General features: G+C 51.6%; 7 protein-coding genes across 7 annotated transcripts; 3 read left to right on the forward strand and 4 right to left on the reverse strand.

Annotated features, from left to right (window-relative positions):
* Positions 1-1,749: 1,749 nt before the first annotated feature.
* Positions 1,750-4,468, forward strand: AKAW2_50906S (beta-glucosidase H; the record flags this gene model as incomplete). The annotated part of the gene is made up of 4 exons (XM_041690776.1): positions 1,750-1,867; positions 1,929-2,535; positions 2,599-3,865; positions 3,920-4,468. 4 exons carry the CDS (start codon positions 1,750-1,752, stop codon positions 4,466-4,468), a joined length of 2,541 nt encoding a protein of 846 aa, XP_041544327.1.
* A 49-nt stretch (positions 4,469-4,517) lies between these two features.
* AKAW2_50907A (uncharacterized protein) lies at positions 4,518-6,245 on the reverse strand (the record flags this gene model as incomplete). Its single annotated transcript, XM_041690777.1, has 3 exons — positions 4,518-5,358; positions 5,407-6,012; positions 6,070-6,245. 3 exons carry the CDS (start codon positions 6,243-6,245, stop codon positions 4,518-4,520), a joined length of 1,623 nt encoding a protein of 540 aa, XP_041544328.1.
* Positions 6,246-6,862: 617 nt separating this feature from the next.
* AKAW2_50908A (neutral amino acid permease) lies at positions 6,863-8,590 on the reverse strand (the record flags this gene model as incomplete). The annotated part of the gene is made up of 7 exons (XM_041690778.1): positions 6,863-7,093; positions 7,155-7,352; positions 7,408-7,766; positions 7,829-8,160; positions 8,218-8,290; positions 8,347-8,360; positions 8,424-8,590. 7 exons carry the CDS (start codon positions 8,588-8,590, stop codon positions 6,863-6,865), a joined length of 1,374 nt encoding a protein of 457 aa, XP_041544329.1.
* A 1,680-nt stretch (positions 8,591-10,270) lies between these two features.
* AKAW2_50909S (uncharacterized protein) lies at positions 10,271-10,702 on the forward strand (the record flags this gene model as incomplete). The annotated part of the gene is made up of 1 exon (XM_041690780.1): positions 10,271-10,702. The coding sequence occupies one exon, from the start codon at positions 10,271-10,273 to the stop codon at positions 10,700-10,702; it is 432 nt and encodes a 143-aa protein (XP_041544330.1).
* Positions 10,703-12,027: 1,325 nt separating this feature from the next.
* Positions 12,028-13,576, forward strand: AKAW2_50910S (uncharacterized protein; the record flags this gene model as incomplete). Its single annotated transcript, XM_041690781.1, has 2 exons — positions 12,028-13,076; positions 13,132-13,576. 2 exons carry the CDS (start codon positions 12,028-12,030, stop codon positions 13,574-13,576), a joined length of 1,494 nt encoding a protein of 497 aa, XP_041544331.1.
* A 1,113-nt stretch (positions 13,577-14,689) lies between these two features.
* Positions 14,690-15,700, reverse strand: AKAW2_50911A (uncharacterized protein; the record flags this gene model as incomplete). Its single annotated transcript, XM_041690782.1, has 4 exons — positions 14,690-14,756; positions 14,834-15,164; positions 15,230-15,354; positions 15,420-15,700. The coding sequence occupies 4 exons, from the start codon at positions 15,698-15,700 to the stop codon at positions 14,690-14,692; spliced, it is 804 nt and encodes a 267-aa protein (XP_041544332.1).
* Positions 15,701-17,607: 1,907 nt separating this feature from the next.
* AKAW2_50912A (putative secondary metabolism biosynthetic enzyme) lies at positions 17,608-19,089 on the reverse strand (the record flags this gene model as incomplete). The annotated part of the gene is made up of 1 exon (XM_041690783.1): positions 17,608-19,089. The coding sequence occupies one exon, from the start codon at positions 19,087-19,089 to the stop codon at positions 17,608-17,610; it is 1,482 nt and encodes a 493-aa protein (XP_041544333.1).
* Positions 19,090-21,368: the final 2,279 nt, after the last annotated feature.

Consider the following 21,368-nt stretch of genomic DNA (forward strand, 5'->3'; position numbering starts at 1 on the left):
CTGCAGACAGGCCGAGATGAGCGTCTGGTCACGGACAGTGGTAATTCCGATTGAGTCCAAGATGAGCGACAGGTAATACGAGATCACTCCGTTGCCGGTCCACTGTGCGAATAGTCCCAAAGTAATAGAGATCATCAGGCGCCATCGGTTACCCGGTGTCTTCACCATCTCTATGTAGCTGCCACTGCTGTGGGCTTCTTGCTCCGCTTGGATGGTCGAAGTGATCTCGGAGAATTCATATGCCACAAGGGGAGAGCTCTCGTCGCCGGCAGCGTGGTAGCGCGTAAGGATTGCCCGAGCCTCCTCGTTGCGGCCTACCGAGATCAGCCAGCGAGGGCTTTCCGGGGCCAGAAGGAACCCTGGTAATCCGACAACAGGCACTAGGGCCTGGAGGATTGAAGGAAGCCGCCAAGCCCAGGAGGAGTTGTAGGTACGAGAGGCGAAGACGACCCAAGCAGCGACTGTCCCACCCACGTACCACCCAGACATGAACAGCGAGTTGAAAATGCTGCGGTGAGTCGGGTAAGCAACCTCATTGATGAGCAAAGGAACGGCATTGCCGAACAGGGCAGACGCGCCTCCCAGAAAGAGACGAGCAAGCATAAACGCAACGGCATTAGGGGCAGCAGTCTGGAGGGCGCAGCCCAGCGTCAGGAAGAGGTATCCGAGGTAGACGCCTGGCTTGCGCCCGTATCGATTGGCAATCCAGGATGCACTTGGGTAGCCAATGCCGCAGCCAAGCCAGTAGATGGCATTCAGCCATCCCAGCTTTGCTCCAGTAGGATTGTTCATGAAGGCTTTCCACTGGTCCAAGGCTTCAAGACCGTTCATGAGAGATCCGTCAAAGCCGTTGGCGGATGAGAACATAACCAATGAAAGAATGATGAGGTTGAGTCGCAGCAAATGAGGCTGCTTGTACCATGCAGGACCTGAAGGGAGGACCGCCGCGAGGTGATCTTCTCCTGCATGCTTGCTCGATGTGTCTGCTTTGGTGATGCCCATTGTCGGTTCCAACGTTGACGAAGACAGTAAACTCGGCATAGGCAAAACCGAGGAATCGCAGGCTATTTCAAGGATGGCCTGAGAGGCGCCTATACGTCGGCGGTTTAATCCTTCCCACCCCGCTAGCTACGTCTCGTGTGGCTCTTCTGGGACACGACGGCTGCTGAACGAAGCCACTGATGCTATTAGCGAACTTGTACCCTGCGAATAATCCGGAACTAAGCCATGTCAAAACTGCCAATCGTAGCGAGGCGGCTATACCCATACCCATGACGCGAAAGACGCTGGACGGCTCATCATGGTGCTAAACCCACAGACGCACGGTTATCTGGGAAACGGCAACGAGGACAGTGTGGAGAACTGGGGGAAGTTGGGGTAGGGCAACGGCAAGGAGTCGGGGAAGAACAGACGGAGAAACGGAGAAAAGGAGAAACGGAGAATTAGAGGAGCTCTGAAGCCAGTCAATGGGACTGGATGGCCGTTGAAGAATCAATCAGAACTCGCGGAGCTGGTGGAGCTGGCCCGTCGACCCAGAGATCACCCCATCCATGCTGGTATCGGTCGGCACTGTGCGAGCTCTCGTGTACTCCTCCGAAGACGCACTGCAATGTCCATCCGCACGTTTGCGAGAACATAATTAGTTGGTGTGCCCAGTGCTCGACAAGATGGAGTTGGAAATCTGCGAGCATTTGTCTCAGCTCCCGACAAACCATCCCCAACCACACGCTGTAGCAGACTGCACGCATCATGCCTTGCGTACATGCCGCCGCCGAGACGGACAAGTCCTTTGTTCAAATCGCAAACGCCGATATTGAGGAGCTCATCAAGCAACTGACCCTAGATGAGAAAGTTGCCCTGCTAACGGGTATGCCCACGATGCACCGCTTCTTTCTAACTATGACCGAAAGCTGACTGCCTCTGGCTAGGTGACGATTTCTGGCACACCGTTCCAATCCCCCGGCTCGGAATCCCGTCAATTCGCCTGTCTGACGGCCCGAATGGCGTCCGTGGCACCCGCTTCTTTGGCAGCGTGCCAGCAGCTTGTCTGCCCTGCGGTACGGCCATTGGAGCGACATTTGATGAAAATCTCGCTGTTCAGGTTGGCCATCTGCTAGCGGCAGAGGCCAAGGCCAAAGGCACCCACGTTGTCCTTGGCCCGACGATAAACATCCAGCGAGGTCCTCTGGGAGGGCGGGGGTTCGAATCGTTCTCTGAGGACCCGCTGCTGTCAGGAACAATAGCAGGTCATTATTGCAAAGGCTTAAAGGAGGAGAACATCATTGCAACGCTCAAACACTTCGTATGCAATGACCAGGAGCATGAGCGAATGGCTGTCAATTCCATTCTCACCGACCGGGCGCTGAGGGAAATCTATCTTCTGCCATTCATGATCGCAATTTCTCTGGGAAAGCCCGAAGCCATAATGACGGCATACAACAAGGTAAACGGGCTTCATGCATCGGAGAGTCCAACACTTCTTCAAGACATCTTACGTGAAGAATGGGGTTGGGAGGGTCTGTTGATGAGCGACTGGTAAGGTTTCCTGATTCACAATCACGCTTTTTTTAACCCTTTCCGTCGCTGACTCGCTGGCAGGTTTGGAACATATAGCACATCCGAGGCCGTCAACGCTGGACTCGATCTCGAAATGCCAGGGCCGACAAGATGGCGCGGCAGTGCTCTGTCACATGCCATTACCGCAAACAAGATTCCCATGGCGACGGTCAATGCCCGTGTTCGTGCTGTGCTGCGTCTGGTCCAGCAAGCCAGCCGATCGGGTATTCCTGAGCGTGCGCCGGAGTTGCAGCTGAACCGTGCCGAGGATAGACGGCTACTCAGGAAGATCGCCTCAGAGGCAGTTGTCCTCCTGAAGAACGATGACGGCATTCTGCCTCTGGACAAGACCAAGAAAGTAGCCGTCATCGGTCCTAATTCCAAGATTGCTACCTACTGTGGAGGGGGCAGTGCAGCGCTCAATCCCTACCAGGCTGTAACTCCCTTTGAGGGGATTTCGAACTCGGCTTCCGGCGGCGTGGAGTTCGCTCAGGGGATATACGGACACCAAAACCAACCCTTGCTGGGGATGCGCCTGCGGACTCAGGATGGCCGTACTGGATTCACTTTGAAAATCTTCAATGACCCTCCCACCGTAGCGAACAGAGTACCACTCGAGGAACGGCACGAGACGGACTCGATGGTATTCTTCCTTGATTACAACCACCCAGAGCTGCAACCCGTGTGGTTTGCAGATGCGGAGGGATACTTTGTCCCAGAGGAATCCGGCCTATACGATTTTGGCCTTTGTGTGCAAGGGACGGGCAAGCTCTATGTGGATGGAAACCTATTAGTCAATAACGCTGATGTACAAAGGCCGGGGTCTAGCTTCCTTGGGAGCGGCACCATGGAAGAAAGAGGCACATTGGAGCTCACGGCCGGTCGGCAGTACAAGATCCATGTGCAGTGGGGGTGTGCTAAAACCAGCACGTTTAAGGTCCCCGGGGTAGTCGACTTTGGTCACGGTGGCTTCCGATTCGGCGCCTGTAAGCAGCTCTCGCCTTCTAAAGGCATCGAAGAGGCAGTGCAGCTGGCTGCATCGGTTGATCAGGTCATACTCGTGGCTGGCCTGAGTGCGGAATGGGAATCAGAGGGCGAGGATCGTACGAGCATGAGCCTGCCGCCACATACAGATGAGTTGATCTCTCGTGTATTGGAGGTGAATCCAGACACTGTTGTCGTCCTTCAAAGCGGAACTCCCGTGGAGATGCCCTGGATTCAGAAGGCAAAGGCAGTGCTTCACGCCTGGTATGGCGGTAACGAAACTGGCAACGGCCTTGCCGATGTCATCTTCGGCGACGTGAACCCGGTAAGTTCTTCTTCCCAGCTGGCCTGGAGCTGCTAACTCATTCGGATGTCTTAGTCTGGCAAACTTCCACTCACGTTCCCCCGCCACGTCAAACACAACCCCACCTATTTCAACTATCGATCAGAGGGTGGTAGAGTCCTATATGGTGAGGACGTATATGTCGGTTACCGGTTCTATGACGAGGCTGAGGTCGATCCGCTGTTCCCTTTCGGCCATGGTCTCTCGTACACAACATTCGAACTATCGGGGCTGTCCCTCAAAAGGGAGGCATGTTCACTGCAAGCCACATGCACGTTGCGTAACACCGGATCCAGAGCTGGAGCGGAGGTGATACAGCTGTATGTCACCCCGGTCTCGCCGCCAATCAAGCGGCCACTGAAGGAGCTAAAGGGTTTCCGAAAAGTCTGGTTAGAGCCAGGTGAGGAAGAGGTGGTGCAGATTCCGCTGGATCTTGTCCGTGCGACAAGCTTCTGGGATGAGAAGAGCAGTAGCTGGTGCAGCCACAGTGGTACATATCAAATAATGCTTGGATCCAGTAGCCGTGGGACGTTCTTGGAGGACTCCATTGAATTGAGTGAGACCACTTTCTGGTCGGGACTCTGAGTGGAGCTGGGTAGCAAGAAATAGCACGCTGCCACTATTATGAATTACCCTATATTCGATCTGTATCTATCCAGGTTTGTAGGTGCATTGTGACCATGCTTTCGCTACTGTCTATGCGGGATAGGACGTCGGTTGACTGTCGTAGGTACTCGGTTGCTCGCTCCGCTTCCGGGCCAGCAGGATGAAATGGGCAAACCAGCAGGCCCGCCGCGATATCACGTACTTTGTGCGCCAAATGTAGACCGTTCGCTTCCAGGTTGATCTGGGGCAGGCTGAATAGTATGCAGAATAGTTGACGACAAAGATCCTCCCTCTGGAGCCACAACGCCTTTGCATCAAGCATTGGTTGTGCATGGCCGGTAGATGTTAATGATAGCTCTGATTTGTGCGCTTGCGCCGCCTCCAGCTGATCAACAAGCAAGCTTTGTAGCCATAGGTGTGTAACATGTAGGTTCACTCGCATAGAAGCAAAATGTGACTGCGTCATCTCCGTCACACCAGTGCTCCCACCGTTAGCGATAGCCTCGGTATCCGATGGCTGCCATGGACGGAGAAGAGGTGGGATATCATCCAGTAAGAACCGTAAATTGTGAAGACGATCCTGGATGTAAGAAATCTGCACGACTGGATCCCGGGCTCTCACACAGGGACACGGGCCAGCCGGTGATTCTGGACAGGTGCTCCTGATAGCAGCCCAGAACACCTTGGAATGGAGGATAAAGCCCGTTACCAGGCATGGACTTTGGGACGGTGGCATAAGCACCTCGTTCTCGAAGATAAATTCGTCATCAACTTCGAGTGGCATGAGATCTTCCGGATTAATGGAATGAAGAAGGATGGGGTCCAGGTATGACAATCGCTCTCCCAGCACATTCTGCAGTTGATTATGGCTGGATGAAATGAGCAAGACAGCTACTCTCCGGGTCATGTCCACTTACACGAATCCGTAGAAAATCAACCAAAAGCCCTTCTTTCGCAGCTGAGTCTCGATGCAATTAAGCCCATCATATTCAGAGATGCGATGGAGGTTTAACAAGCGAGCAAGTTGTGTTGCCTCCACATCTAACATACGGGACCAATTGTGGTCACCCAACTGCCGAAATGCAGCATACAGCAAGTACGAGATGGCAAACTTTTGGAAGTTAATGTGGTCGAAGTAGGTCGAATCCCTCAGCCGCAAAATTTTGTCATAGCAATGACGGACCATGTCCCTTCGTGACGTGAATCTCAAGGGCGGGGTCGCACATCGATAAGTATGAAATCTACTAGGCATTGTGGCGATGACCACCGCAGCGATGGCGGTGACGAGCCCAAGGAATCCGCTGTCCTCGCGATCATGGTTCTCCTGCAAAGACTGTCGAAACGACGGCCGATGCACTATTGGAATCAGGGGATACAGGTAATCCAAATAGTCCTGCATGATGCCGGAAAATAGGTGTCGATCGCACAGATCATCCGTGGGATAATTGATGGCACCCAAAACCCGGGCCTCCCCAGTCTCTCCATCTTCTGGCTGCGTTTGGGCCGGAGATCTTGTACGTGAACTTGGAGTGTACGTTAGCAATCACCACTCACTGCAGAAGGAGACTCGAGCAACGTACCGTTTCTTCGGGCCTCGCGTCCGGGATGGGGATAGAAAGGTGCACGGCAGGTCCAATCTAGCACAGCGCCCACATCTGGAAGGGGCATCGGTCGATGACGAAGTCACATTGCATTTGACCTTGCGCTTCCGGCAGATATCACAAGCCTGAGTGACCAAGTCTGCACGCGTGGTCATGGTGACAATTACTGTCAACAGTAGACAGCCGGAAGGGAAGTACTCAGGATGGTTGGATATCGCCGGCTGCCAGCAGTTGGTTTGGATCGCAAGGTGCTGCCTGTATGCCTGAGGCATGAAGGATAGCACAGAATATCTAACCTGGAAGGGTATAGTGTTGTTGCTAGTTATGCAGATCACGCTTAATCAGCACGCATAATCCCAGTTCGCCTCCTGTTCATACTTGCAGTTGTGCTAGTACTCAATCAATCGTCTGCTGTTAGTGTAGGATATTGAGACCTATTACTCAATCTTTAATCACATACAAGGAAAGTTTAACCCCTGGCTTGGACTTTAGGCTGTTCTGAGCTTCAATCTTCAGACAAGCAATTACATACCCACCGTGGATCAGGGTACAACGAATTGCGACCGGATAACTCCACTACAGAGGACAACCTTGAAGTAATAGATAGGAAGATAGATGGTAACATATTATGTACTCATGAATAAATCATTAGCTAGTCCGTCATGCAAATAAACCCGTCACGCCGTCATCTGCCGCGGTCCCAGACACGCGGCAAAAGAATTCGCTCATAAACGCCATTAATGATGTAAAGTCTATATATATAGATGCACATTCAGCTGTCCGTGTTGGCACAGGTGAAACTGTTGCTGTTGGCATCGTTGTGGATGGCTGTTCCCGAGGCATAGAGACCCAGGACACACAGCACCAAACCGAACACGGCGATACCGGCATTCAGCACGGTCAGGGCGATCTTGCGGGGGCTGGCAAACCACTGGCCGTAGTTAAGGTGGAGCCAGTAGATACCACTGAGACCATAACTGAACCAACTAGCGAAGAGAGCGCTCTGAATTATGACATTAGCGACCGGCACGAGATGGAACTGTGCAGGGAAGTAGGTGACTTACAATCAGAGAGTTGAGGTCGCTGAAGACAGGGATGGCCTCGGCGATGATCCAGGCAACCAGCCAGCAGGCCAAGCCCAAGGCGATCCAGACAAGGACCGAGCGGCGGCTACGGCTGTGGATGAGACCCGACTTGGAGCAAGTGCGGAAGTAGATGTACTTCAAGCCAATGTGACCATTAACGACACCGGCACCGACAATCTGTGGAGATGTTAGTGTTCGTGGAACGAACAAATTCATCAGTTGGTTTACTTACGGTGGGAATGGCAATCCCATAGGCAATCTTCTTCAGAAGAGGACCAGCAGAGCTGAGAGCGGGAGATTGCACATCCTTGCCGACGTAGTAGTAGATGACGCAGGCAGCAGTCACGTACAGACTGATTTCAAAGGTCTGCAGCATGAACAGCGACTTCTTGAAGTCCTTGGGCTGCTCCATCTCGGCGATAAGACCGAAGAAAGCGACGTGCGCACAGTAGGCGAAGACAATGTTGGAGACGGCGGTGAAGGCCGTGTAGAGGTTGGTGTCGACAGTGGCCTCGATGATGCGACCGGGGTGCTTCTCCACACCCACACCGATCATAGTAATCATGACAGCACTGAAGATACTGAGGAAAGCTAAACGGCAAGATGCCTATCAGATCATGATTCGTACGCAGGCAATTGAGAAGTGTACTCACAGGCAAAGGAAATCCAGGTCATGCCCTTCATGGTACGGGGAATGGAGAGGACCATGGAAATGACCATGCCGATCACACTGAAGACGATGGAGCAGGTGCCATGTTCGGTGATGGTGTTCATCATGACACGGAAGGTCAGGAGGTGGCTGCCCATGACGAAGATGCAGAAGAGGAACTGGCCCAGGCCGAAGAGTTCACGGCCAAAAGGGCCCATCAGGATTTCTCCCGCATCGGCGAGGTTCTGAATGTGGGGGTAGCGTTCTCTGAACAATCCAATGTTGTAACCGGTGTAGGTCGCGAGAATTCCGAGACCAACGATGAGGATGATGGCCCTGAAGGATGGGAGTTAGCGGACTGTGAGGTTGCATCGTCGATCCGGCTAGACTTACGGGACGAAACCCAGGGTTGCAACGGCGGCGGGTAGCGAGAGCACACCCAGCGAGACAGACTCGCAAATCATGACTGCGGAAGGATTATTAGAGTTTGTGATGCAGAGAAGAGGTAGGAAGAAAGCATACGCAGTCCACATTGCCTGTTGTGAATGTGTTAGCAGAAATTCCGGAGAGATGGTGGGAGGCGGGGAGCGGATACATACCACCACTTCAAGGTCTTGTACTTGATTTCCGCAAACTCCTCATTACCGAAAGCGTCGGACTCCTCCAGGCCCGGCTTGAGGTTCTGCTCCACCTGGCTGATATCCTCCTTCTTCTCGTCAATGCCATCGGTGGCGTAGGGAGGGGGACTGTCGTGAACGGCCTCCATGGTGGTGAGGTGTAAGGGTGCAGGCCGTGTTGAAAGGCGGAAGGTAAGGGGAGGAGCGGGAGGCGGGAGAGGAAGAAGATGAGGTGAAGACAAGGAAGATGAGGAGAGGAGGAGGAGAGAGAAGGAGGAGAAGAGTGGAGGCAAAGAAGGGGAGCTGGGGGGGGGATGGGGGAGTATAAAAGGAAGATTCGGGAAAAGTCTGCGGATAATATATGGTGATTTGAAAGGCACAGACAGGATTGAGTTTCGGGCAGGCACGAGTTGACAAGCCGGGAATTCTGGGGACAACCAATTGACTGGAGAGCTGAACCTGAGTGGAAGTGGAAGGCAACACTGATTCAGAGGCCGGGCTTGTGGGGAAACCCAAGCCAAAAGGGCCCCATCGTATGTTTCTACCGTTTTGAGACAAGCAACGGTTCTTCTCCTCACCGGACACTCGCTGATCGGACCGCATCCGAGGTTGATGACCATGAATAATTGGTCATCCCCCCGATGGCGGACTGTCCGCTCCAATCATGAAGGTTAAGATGACACAGGGAAACCATGGATGGGCTCCGCCAAGCACAGCGCCGTCGCTACCAGCGCCCCTCGGATCCCGCTTAGTCTACTTGTAGCGCCAGATGCGACGCGGTGCATCCCATCCCCGTCCGGACGTGTCTGCCGGACAGAACGGCATCAGCCATCAAGAGCTCCTGCCAGCTCCGATGGTCGCTTCCCCGCAGAAGAACCGCGTGGGTAAACGAGGAGATACTCGGCAGATAGGTCGATGGGTGGTGATATCTATCTATCAACCATGTGGTTTGACTAATTGTCGTTCCTCACTTGTTCGGCAGTCCATCCAGACTAGACCAAGGAGTATCTAGTGACGATAAATTTGCACTCCCTCACATCGCCCACTATCTGGAAGCTGGATCCGCTAGGCAGGTTGGGGCCTAGACAGCAGCCGGTCGCCTCACCGGTGCAGGAGCTTAAAGCTAAAGTGCAGCAAGCATTCCACTATCGTGCAGAAGATCGCCATATTGTCGCAGCTTCTGTCGATAAGCATTTCTGTCGATGGCTTTATCAGAATAGATAAAGACCGAATTTTATTCATTAATTACACTTTTATTCGAATCCTCCTCTAATGCCTTGATAACCATGTTGATCATGAAATTGCTGGGGGGCAATCTCGCTAGGAATGTGCCGTGTGGTGTGCGTGGCCACTTTCTGCAACACTTGTTGAGAAGCGAGCGGGCGAACAATGAACCGGCCTGTGCTGCAGGTACCCGCCACCTCAACCAACAAATCACAGTGGCGGCATAGAATATCCTTCTTCTCTCTTCACCGGAGTAGCACCCTCCGAGTCCGAGCCGTCTTCTCTTTGATTATTATTATTGCTGTTGAGCCTCCCGGTGGGTGTTTCGGGCCCGATGGATCGTGTCCGCTTGTCTCTACTGGATCCAGCTAGATAGATAGACTGGTCCTCGGCCGGAGGAATGGTTCTGGAAAGGAAGAACATCCCTAGGATCCATACTTTAGCGGGAATATGAATGGTTAAGGCCTGCCAATTGAACGTGGCATATTAGATGCTAGAGTGTGGACATCACTGTGAAGCCCAAAGCTTTAATAGTGGAAGTGTTCAAGCACGACAAACAGTGGTGTCAGAATGGTTTCAGCTTTTGGTAAAGTAATCTGGATGATATGTTTGGGCTATGGAGAGGTGACGCACCAGCCGGCCCCATGAAGCATCTCAGATGGGCGGGTGGCGAGGCAGAGGCAAAGGGAATACGAGGAAAATTGAGTTGCGCACCGGAATGTGCCGAGACTGACTGTGTGTGCGACAAATTATCGCCGGCTGTTATCTCCGCTGCTTATTTTGCTGGTCGAATCACGTGGATCGGTTTCCGGGCGGATGAGGGAGATTCCGCTCCGTTCTTTCTCCGTCGTGTCCAATCCATTCCTTCAGGTATTCTTCAGCTGTCGCCTCGGATCACGCATAGTCTACTTGATGGTTCACTTATCTCATTTCCATGGATCCATGCTACCCGTGACAGATCCGATGCTCCTCTGATGCCACTCCTGATGGCCACCTGTTACTCGCTCCCTCATAAAATGCATGATCTTCAAACCTAAACGAGATACTCCTACATGAGGTCCAACAAGTGCACCAGCACCCCGGATGTCTCCAACTGCACAAGAACAATTATTGATCAGCAGATAATATATGCAGGGGGTTTAAGGGCTATGATATCATGAGCAGAGGGAGAATGAGGCTGTTCTGATTTTCATTGGCTAGGAGTGCACGGATGCTCGGCGGATTGAATCCTTCCGGGCCAAAGAGATGGCTTGGGTGTTTTCTCTTGGTTGCGACCGATCCATCTTTCTACTGATAGGGATTCTGACATCCAACAATTGACCCACCACTTCTTGAAGTCATCTCGCTAGCTTTGCTCTTGCAAGCTTCATCTTTCATGACACCAGAGATCGATGTTCTGGCACGTTTGCAGATTCTACGGTTCATACCACAGTGCAGCCCTCAGGCTGTGACTGGAGCAGATTGGAGCCAAATCAGTCGCGCCATTGATCCGGCGGACTAACCCAACGGTGAGACAAATACGAATGGACAAATTTGAGCGGTCATCTTGCTTGTGGAAGGAATCATGATGCAGATGCAACATCGATGGGATTATGCGCCTTCGTGAACCTGTGGCCTTGATGGAATTTTCGCTTCGCTCTAAGCGGGCCTGCTCCAGCTTAACTTCCCAACATGCATATATACACATCGGCCTGGCGGATAGTAGATAGCCGGAGTTGATTCGAAGAAGAAAATGAAACAGTTCAAAATACCAAGTGAGACGCACTCGGTCATGAGCTAAAAGCACACCGATCTTGTTGAACATCTCTGAAAATCCCATGTCTGTGGACCGACATCCGGGAAACTCTCACGAAGCAATGGGCATGAGCTTACGATTAAAAATACAAGCTGCGCCATCACTGAAGCTCCCGTCAACAAACAAACCGAAGACGGGTCGTCGCCATGCATTGTATACATATTTTTCATTTCAAATGTAACCCCAGACAGTATTTCATGCATGCTTAATCGATCATAATTTCATGGGAACCCCCCGTTGCAAAGGAGGACTGGATAAGAATAGTCCAATCACGACCGGCTGCATCGACAATAACAAAACATTGTCGATCCAGTCATGTTCGCAATCAGTAATGCAAAAATCAAGTCTACTTCTGCTCTTTGTTCAATTCGCAAGTTACCGTTGTTCCTCACCAACTTTGTCCCTGCATTGGTTTTCTCTTTGCGAAGAAGATGTACCATTCGTGTATAAGACGCGCAACCTTGCTCCACACACAGAGAGCAAAGTACAGGCTGACTTGACCCATCTGTCTGATTCATTGTTATCCATCAAGATTCTCCGTCAACTATACACAGCCTGTACATCACAATGGATAGCCCTTCGGTCAGCGAGATGACCATCTCGGCTCTACACAAACTCAACGACTGTCTGCAACACGCAACGCTAAGAGAATGGGCCGAACAGATGAAGACATACTTTGAGAAGAACTGGAGACAGAAACTCCGAATCTGCGCCACCTCTAACGGGATCTATGATGACAGCGGGATGCATTCTGACGAATTTGTCCGACCGCATGCCGTTCGACGTTTGAAACAGCTGATCGAGGGGCTGGATGAGTGTATTGAGACAGCAACTAAGCCTGAGGAGTGTCTGTTTCCAGGCTGTGCTGACCAGTCCCATGAGAACAAAGAAGATGTCGTGTCATCAGAACCCGGCTGGGATGAGTTTGGCCCTAAAATTGAACGGCCGGTGAGGCCTGAGGGGGCGCCCAAACTTACCGAAAAACTAAAGGAAGCCCAGCTGAGTCTTGAGAAGCTCGGTTTACTCGCAGAAAGAATGGCAGATCTTTATAATGACGCCCGCGACTATGAAGCCAAGGCCAAGTTCACGTACGTGGACTATCAAAAGCTGGATGACCCCGATCATAAGTATTACCGTGATGTGGATGTTGAGGGCCTGCGCAGCTTGAAGAATCATCTTATCCGGGAGTACCATCAAGGATACTCCATCGACTTCCCCCACTACAAAGCAGGAGCTAGTGAAGGCTTACCCAGCGATAAACCTGCGCTGGCTTATCTCGAACAGGATCATCGACAGCAAGTACACCGCTTAATCTACGTCGTACTCCGCCGACACCACCGGCTGAGCCTGTCGCGAAAAGCAGCGGAGAAGCGGGCCACCGCGCGGGCTGCAAGTGGCACTGGAGACGGTAACGGAAAGGATATTCTATCCGAAAACCCGCCAGCAAATGTATTCCAACCCCAGCTGCCATCCACCGATGAAATGAGGCAGTTGAAGCTTGCCTCTTGGTCCAACGCCCCTTCTCCAAAGTCCATCGAGGGGCAGGAGCGCACATTCCAATGCCCATACTGCGGTGACATGCTCCTGGAGGCAGACTCGGAGCGCACAGCCTGGTAGTAAGTTTCCTGCCCGACAACGAGAGAAGAATCTATCAGCTAACTGTACAAACAGCGAACATGTAAACAACGATCTTCTACCATTCACCTGTCTCTGGTCATGCTGCAAGCAGGAAGATCCGAAGGAATTCGACAACGTCGTTGAACTAACAGCCCATCTCGAAGAGAATTTCGGGACCGTCGAGCACTGGGTGTGTGATGCCTGCCTTTCACAGGGAAAGTCCTGCAACAGTTGCGAGTTCACAAACAAGAACGATCTTGACAAGCATCTTGCTTCGTTTCATCGAAACAAGAGTAAGAGTTCGACACCGACCACCCGGTTAGAGGTTCCCAGCCAATGTCCGCTTTGCCCTCGGAAGCTCATCTACAAGAATCGGGGCCCTGACTCGTTGTATCCCCACGTTGCCAATCATATGGAAAGGTTTACTACCCTTGCATTGCCGGAGATTGGGATTGAGCAGTCGAATCGTCGAGAGGGTAAGCCTACAGCTGCCATGTAGATTGGGAGTGAGGCGGATGTAGTAATTCTTTAATTCGTGCTTTAGATGTTATGTTTATGCTATCAGAATGTGAATCGCAGTATTTGACAACTATCATAATTCGCAACTCTATATGTGAACTGAGGAAGAGGGTTGTTTACCATCAATAACCAATAATATATCATCCAGCAACTCTCACATCCAGATATTAACCCCACGGCACGAGACGTAATGACATTTCCCTGCGAACTTAATCTCTTCAACCAAAATTGGTTCAACGTGGGGCCAAACATTAGACACAGTCAAGCCGAGTAACTTTATGCCAGTCTGGAACGAACCGACCAAGTCAGCGTGGCCACGGATTTGTTCCGATGCTAGTCTACGGTCATAGCAGTCTTTGTTGGTTGGTTCTTATTACCGCCTCATCTATACTTATACATAGAAATTTAGTCCTTTCATGATCTTAATCAAGGGCTAGTCTCCTCTTTTACCACTTGTCATCTCTCGTCTGAACGGAAATATATCCATGATGAATTGGGTTATAACGTATACTGATGATAAAGTCACGGAAGCAGTTATTTGAATCAGATGGTAAATAGGCTGTAAGAATATATGTTAATTTAATCTTTGATGGATATTCTTGCACGTGACAACTTCTTCTTCTTCCAGATATTACTAGAGAGGGATAATACGGTGTTGTTTGCAATGATGTATAAGGGGGTCTAATCTACCACAAAGACTTACTCAATTGTTGTTATCTATTGTCTTTGTTATGTTTCTCTTTTGTTAGTTCTACCTACAAAGAATAGCAGATTAAAATCATAAACACAATACCTGACTTTTCCAACAAATAACCCCCAGCAAAAAACACCCCTTTGTTGAGCAACTATTGATCTTGTGTTACAATAAGCAGCCTACGCAATAAGGTAAGATTTAAGGTTGGCACTTTGAATTAGACTCTAGTCAAGGGTGTATGTATGACAGCTGCATGGTTACACAAGATTAGCCATAGAGTCCAGATCGAAGATGGGTAAAATCCAGAATTCAAGCCCCAACACTCTCTCACAAAATGGAAGTGCAATCCATCCATCCCGCAAGAGTCTCCCTCGAATATATACATCTTTTGGATTCAATTTAATCCAGGTTAATCTGCAACCCCAAGGTAGCATTCATAACCGAGTTACCGTAGAAGAACTCCGTCCTAAACCACACACACCACACATTAGCTTGCTTCTCTTCAACCAACCCATCTTCTCAAAAGAAAGGAATTTAACTCACCCTCCATTCCCAACATTCACATACGCTTCCTTCGTAAACTTGCCCAACTGAACCAACTCCAACAACCACTCCTTAAGATCACCCTCAAAGGAGCCCTCGAACTGGGTATCAGGCAACAACGAGCTCACAGTGACGCCCGAATCCTCATTCACATCCTCGTACAGCTTCCAGGACGTGCCGAAGAGGTTATCAATCGTGGCGACGGCTCCGTTGGTCCAGCCGATAGGGAGCTGTCCACCCTCGTATTGAAGCCAGAGCATGAGTTCGTGGGCGGAGCTGGAGCTGGAGTCACCCTTTGTGGCGGAGGTGATGAAATCGAAGCAGACGTTGCCTGTACCCATTTCCAACATTATTATTAGTACTGTTCTTGAAAAGATGGGTGCTGGGGAAATGTACCCTTGAAGGCAGTAGAATTCGTTCTCGACCAAGTATATTCCGCCGGAATGGACTCGATGGCGGAGATCTTGGTCTCCAGGTTCTGGGTTAGTCCGACGAAGGAGTATCCCTTCGGGACATTGTTGCTGTACAATCATTAGACATATTCAGGGACAAGGGATTAAGGGAGGGAGGGAGGGAAATGGCTTACGTGCTCTCTACATATTCGATATCAGTCACACTACTCCAAACAACCTCCTTCGTGCCGTTCGTGGAGGTAGTCATCTCGCCGTAGTCGGTGCACTGGGTACCGACGATCTCGTCGGCGTTGTAAAGCATGTTGTATACGATCCATGGCGAGTCCTGCAGGATGATGTAGTCGTAGTCGCCGCAGAGGGAGGTGGAGGACTGAGTTTGGGCGCGGGTGGTGAGGGCGGGCAGCGCCAGCGCTGAGGAGGCGAGGAGGGGGAGGAGGGTGGTTGGGGCGAACATTTTCACTAAATTTTTCTGAAAGAGTGGACGAAGTTGAACAGTAAAGAATGTATGTATGTATGGTTGAATGAATGAAAAACACGCCAGGTGTGGAGGAAGTTACTGTGTGGAAAAGAGCATGGGATCAGGATCGGGTTATAAAAGGTTAAGCTTAATATCGGGTGTTTCTAGATGAAACCTCCTGAAACTGCGGTGGGGAACGGAGATGGTCCTTATACGATCTATCATCGAACGAGGGTCTACGGCATATTAGGGTGCTATGGATACAGTATCTTTGTATATTGAGATGTAGTTGATTGAGAAATGCATTGATGAGGGTGGGCAATGGGTATGGGCAATGTGGAAGGGTGTCCTTCTCGCAAGCATGTCGGGCGGGTTAGGGTACCATGTTCCATCTGACGGGCCACTCACTGACTACGACTAAGATTGTAGAAGCCTTAGAATTGGCATAATATCACTCATGGATAGGAGTATAATATACTATATTATATCTCTACCAGGGAGACTAGACACTTACCGATGACGACAACATCCCAGAGGGCAGGAGATGCCGTCCCAGCCGCAGAAAAGATTGCCACAGTACCTAGACCACAACCTCAGCCATCCACACGCACACGAACCACCCATACCTCCAAGCTGACGCGTCGAGGCTACACGGATAGTTCGTATCCGAGGATCACGGCCTGCAAGCGAAGGCAACAAGGGCAATCCAGGTGCTAGGCAACGAAGGCAGCAAACTGCATAATTAGCCGCACAAGGTTATCTACACATTCATCATTGGGAAGCTGCATGTTCTGCGGCTGACAGCTGATACCCGATGATCCCTCGAGACACCAGCAGGTTACATGCGATGCGTTCGATCGGGGGATCGGGAAAAAGCGCCCAGCAGGAGAAAAGGAAGCCATTGCCAGGTCTTGGCAGGGACCGATGCCCTGTTTCGGTATGGTGGGTCAGCATGGAAGTGGAAGGGCTGAGCTGATGGAGTACTGGACAGCTGAGAGAGTTACTCCGTGTAAAGTATGCTGGGCAAGCAAGCAAGTAAGACATGTGTCAGGGCTGAAGATTAAAAACTACAAACTAACAGCGGGATGGAGTAATTATCCCTGCATGAGCAAGATAGAGGAGGAGGGGATCGTCGATACCCAGCACCGCCACAAAATATCGAATCTCAGATCCTTCGGGGGACTCTCGGGGTTCAATCCCTCCAGATGATGGAAGAACCAGGTCGAAACCGGTTCATTCAAGTGGGGAAGGGAAAGACACGGGTTCATGCAACGTAAAGTAAATCACATCATGGGTCGCGGCGGATGCGATCGAGAGGATCGGCAGCAGCAAAAAGCAACGCCCACGAGGCTGTGGCGCATGTAGATCAATATGTGGCTGTGCATTATAGAGGAGGAACAGGAATTCACTTTTTCATCACATCAATAGCTTTATTCAGGATCCTTGGCTTGGTCTCAGCTAGCCCAGATACATCAGATAGATGAGCTGATTGGATGGAGCCCCAGACCGAAGGAACACCATCGTGCCCTACTAGCTGCTTCTGCTGCCCCCCCGGTTCGAGGTGCCCTATATTCATCTCGGCCCCGAGCCATCCGCGCCCCTCTTGGTTCGTCTGCATCAAGCATAGTGGGATCGCTAGTACTGCCCGGCCAGATAGCCGATCTAAGACAGATTCACATGCGTGGGGGGCGTTTAACCGGGTGAGACTACGATGACCCAAATATTGGTCCCCGTCCTAGTAAGACGAACTCGCCCTAGCAGGGAATACGATCAATAGTGCAGGAGTGCAAAGACCAATTAGAACACCGTTACTCTAAACACTATAATCTGTATGACAGCTATACACAGAACATTACGACAACAGATGGCTCGATAAACATGTACACATCCACATTCATACCCCACTAGCACCCATCACGCGGGCCAAGTCCACTGGTGTCAGGCACCCGGTCCCGGTAGGTTTTGGTAGCAAAGTCGAAAAACCGATCTACATCTGCTGTATTCGAAGCCACGCCAAACGATACCCGGATGGCCCCTCCCGACGGAAGACGACCAATGCTGATGATGGTGTCCATCTCAATTAGGCCCTTGCGGAGACGACGTCGCACGCGCCGCAGCGGCCGCGTATCAATCCGTAAAGCCTTCTCTGCAGGCCCTGGATTGCAGAAACAGCCAGTGCGCAGAGAGATCGAGGCAGCTGATGATTCCTGCCCCACAATCCGCTCATCCACAATATCTCCCTTGGCGTCCAGGAAGTTGAAGCAAATGGTGCCGCCGCGACGCTTGAGGTCGGTGGGCCCGTAAACTTCGGCCATCGGGGAACCGTCGCTGTGACGGAGTCCGAGCAGCCGCTGGAGGAACCAGCCCGTAAGGCAGCGCACTCGGGTGGAGATCAAAGACATGTTCACGCGCTCCAGCCATTCCAGACCCACTTGGACATCCGGAATGGACAGGAAATTCAGGGTGCCATCCTCGAACCCGGCCTCGTCGGCGGCCATGACGTGCCAGGTCAGCGCTACCCCCACTGTCTTGACTGTCCCGCCAGAGAACCAGGGCCGTGAGAGGCGACTAAGAGCATCGCGTCGAGCAATCAGACAGCCCAGACCGGTGGGGTAGCCGAAGAGTTTGTACCAGCTGACCATGACAAAGTCAGGCTGGGGGTTCTTGGGAGACAGATCCAACTTCTGGGTAGGCAGATATGCCGCAGCGTCTAGGAGCACATCAAAGCCACATTGTTGAGCCAATGTCACCCATTCGAGAGGATGGCGGACTCCACTAAAGTTGCTCTGGGCTGGATAGGCAAATAGTCCCCGATCACGGTTCGGACGGCCTCCTTTAGTCAATGCTAGTCGGTCTCGTCCCCACTCCCACCAGTGGCCGCCGAGGACTGATGCCAAAGTAGCCGGACTGACTCGGAGCTCCGGGGACTGCACAGGCACATAGACGGTGCGTGCATGCTTTGCTCGAGCGTACTCCCGGATTCCATTTACAGAATTGTGGTTGTCTGCCGTCAAGATGAACTGCTTCTGCCGGGAGAAGGGGTAGGATTCGCCAACAAGACGCGCTGCTCCCGTAGCATTCTGAGTGAAGATGACGGTATATGTGTCGGGAGAGGCATTAAGATAGGAAAGTACATGGGCGCGCGCCTGCTCGACGAGTCGGGTGGAGTTCTCGCTAGTGGGACTGACGGAGTGCGGGTTGCCAAAGGCCTGCTCCGTGAGGCGTGCATTGTGGGCATGATACTGTTCCTTAGCAGCGAGACCAGAACCGGTGTAGTCGAGGTATGTGTGACCCCTTTCGTCCAAGTAGCTATACTGGGTCTCCCGCAGATGATCCAGAGATGTCGTCTGGGCGTATTCAGGGAAGGTATCCAAAATGTTGCTCATCTTGTAAATCTTATGTAGAGGGTAAAAAAACAATGTTGTGACCAGATATCTGGACAGGTGGAAGGATGAGTATGGCTGAGGAAGTATGGGAGACTAAATCGGGATGCTAAATAGTCCAGTTTATATGTTGTAGAGTGATGGGAATCACAGGAATTATATAGACAAACAGGCACAAGTTGTTGAGAGTGACGAGGAGGGGTGAAGATAGACAGATGAGGAAAGGAGCATGCCAAATCATTATCTCAAAACCCTGTCCAACTCCAACATCAGCTTTCGTCTTGCTCAAAATGGAAACATGATGAATGGGGGCTAGGTGAAGGGCTCTACAGAGATACAGCTCTCGGTCTAGAGGAAGTGAAGGACGGAGCTGGCGCCGAGTGGTGCCTGAACGGGCCATTGCTGAGATGTAATGGCTAGTGAGTGGTGCCCTACAGGCCAGACGGGTATTGTGGTCGAGAGCCACTAGGAAGCACTAGACGCTCTGATCGACCCCCATGATGCTGTCAGATGAACTCTCGTCCGTCAGCCTCAAGCTAACACGAACGGCCTGTTCACGCCCCATGGTTCGTGCTACCCTGTCCCCTTCTCTCCCCCAGTCAGGTCGCTGCAAGCCACCCTCATAGCAGGTCAAAAAAGTTTCCCTTGCACGGCCTCTGCTGCAGGTCCCAGTCACATCCGCTGCGTAATCCCTGAACTCTCATCGCCCCATTTCCAACAACGGCCCCGTCATGGCATCTTTCCTAAACCTGACAATCCATGGCTGGCGGCTACAACCGACCGTCTCTTCAAGCCAACGATGTTATCATCGGAGATTGTAACCCCGAATTCGCCACCAAAGGACTTCAGATAAGCAGGACTGGGCTGGCTGAAGGGCACCCTTCTTCGTGTCCCATCATACCTGTCGGCTCTCTACAATTCGGATCGCCTATACCAGCTGGATGCGATCGACGATGCCACGCGCTGATCAACGACCACAGTAGTTGACTAGATCAGCGAATCGAGCGAGTCCTACCTTTTGTGGTAAGACCTGGACATGGGATAGGGTTTTTCGTTCTGATGGAGGCCGAACAAAGGCATTATTGAATCTACGCACACTCCAGTGTGAGCTGCCAGCCAATAGGATTGGTGGATGCTGTTAGCGATCCGAAGTCAAGTTTCTCCGGAAGGCAGCATAGGCTACGCTATCTGCAACCGCGTGCACTCGAGCATACTAGCCAAACTCTGTCGCAGATAGTGCACGCGCAACGCGCTGATTAATTGTGAGGGAGGGGGCGGGGGGCATCCCCTCACGGCGTCGTCTCGAGGCTCAGCCATACTCCTTTGCGCTGGCTTGTCGTCCTGGAGGAAGAGCCAAGACAGAATCTTACATGCAAAGGCACCCGTCAACCTGATTATCTCCTTTCACATGTAAGAAGGTTCGGATGAGGCTCTGTCGCACCGGGGGATGGCTCATCAGTCTGATGGAGGATGCGACCATGAAGCACTCCCCAGCAGTAATCTCTTGGACACTTCTGTCAGAGTCATCACAATGACTATCATGTCGGCTAAATTCCATGATGACGGTTTCCCAACAACCGGCTATTTTCTCGGGAGAGGACAGGATTTGTTGTTGAGATAGTAAGGACATCAGTTATCTGGACTGCATGTTGTGGAGTCTGGAATTAATGACGACCGTGCGCGCCTTGGCCAGCAGGGTTCGCGTTGGTGGTAATGGGAGTGTGGCTGTCGCGAATGAAGTTGTTCAGACGAAGGATGGAAGGGTGTGAGGGCAAAAGGGAAGGAGAGGATCACGCGGTGGAGAGGGAACAAGAGGGACTCCGGCCCGACCCGTTCATCTGCCCGCAACTGTCTTTCCTCTTCTTTTCTCGTTCCCTCCCCATGAAGTCTTTCCTAGCACTAATATGCTGATCCTATTGCCTTGAAGCATGGGAAAACAATCCAGGATGGATCATACTGAACCGAGTGTCCACTTCACTCTACTCTACAGAGTTACCCATTTATCCTCAATTATAGGATGCTCTCCGTACCCCACCAGTTCCTTAACATCGCGATTCTAAACCGAACCCTCTCCGATGCATCTTCTCCAAGACGCCTACGTCACTCGCAGTGGTTGGAGCAGCCCAGGTGACGGGAGTTGCCATGGATTCATCGGTGTATCCCATATGCGACCGTATCTAGAGTCCGACGGTAGCGGTCAGTGATAGTCCATTCGAACCCGAGGCACCCATGCTCCCTAGACTATCTCTATCCCCATGGCTAAGCTCATTCTTGTGATTAAT

The sequence above is a fragment of the Aspergillus luchuensis genome, chromosome 5, assembly GCF_016861625.1.
Source record: "Aspergillus luchuensis IFO 4308 DNA, chromosome 5, nearly complete sequence".
Taxonomy (NCBI): Eukaryota; Fungi; Ascomycota; class Eurotiomycetes; order Eurotiales; family Aspergillaceae; genus Aspergillus; species Aspergillus luchuensis.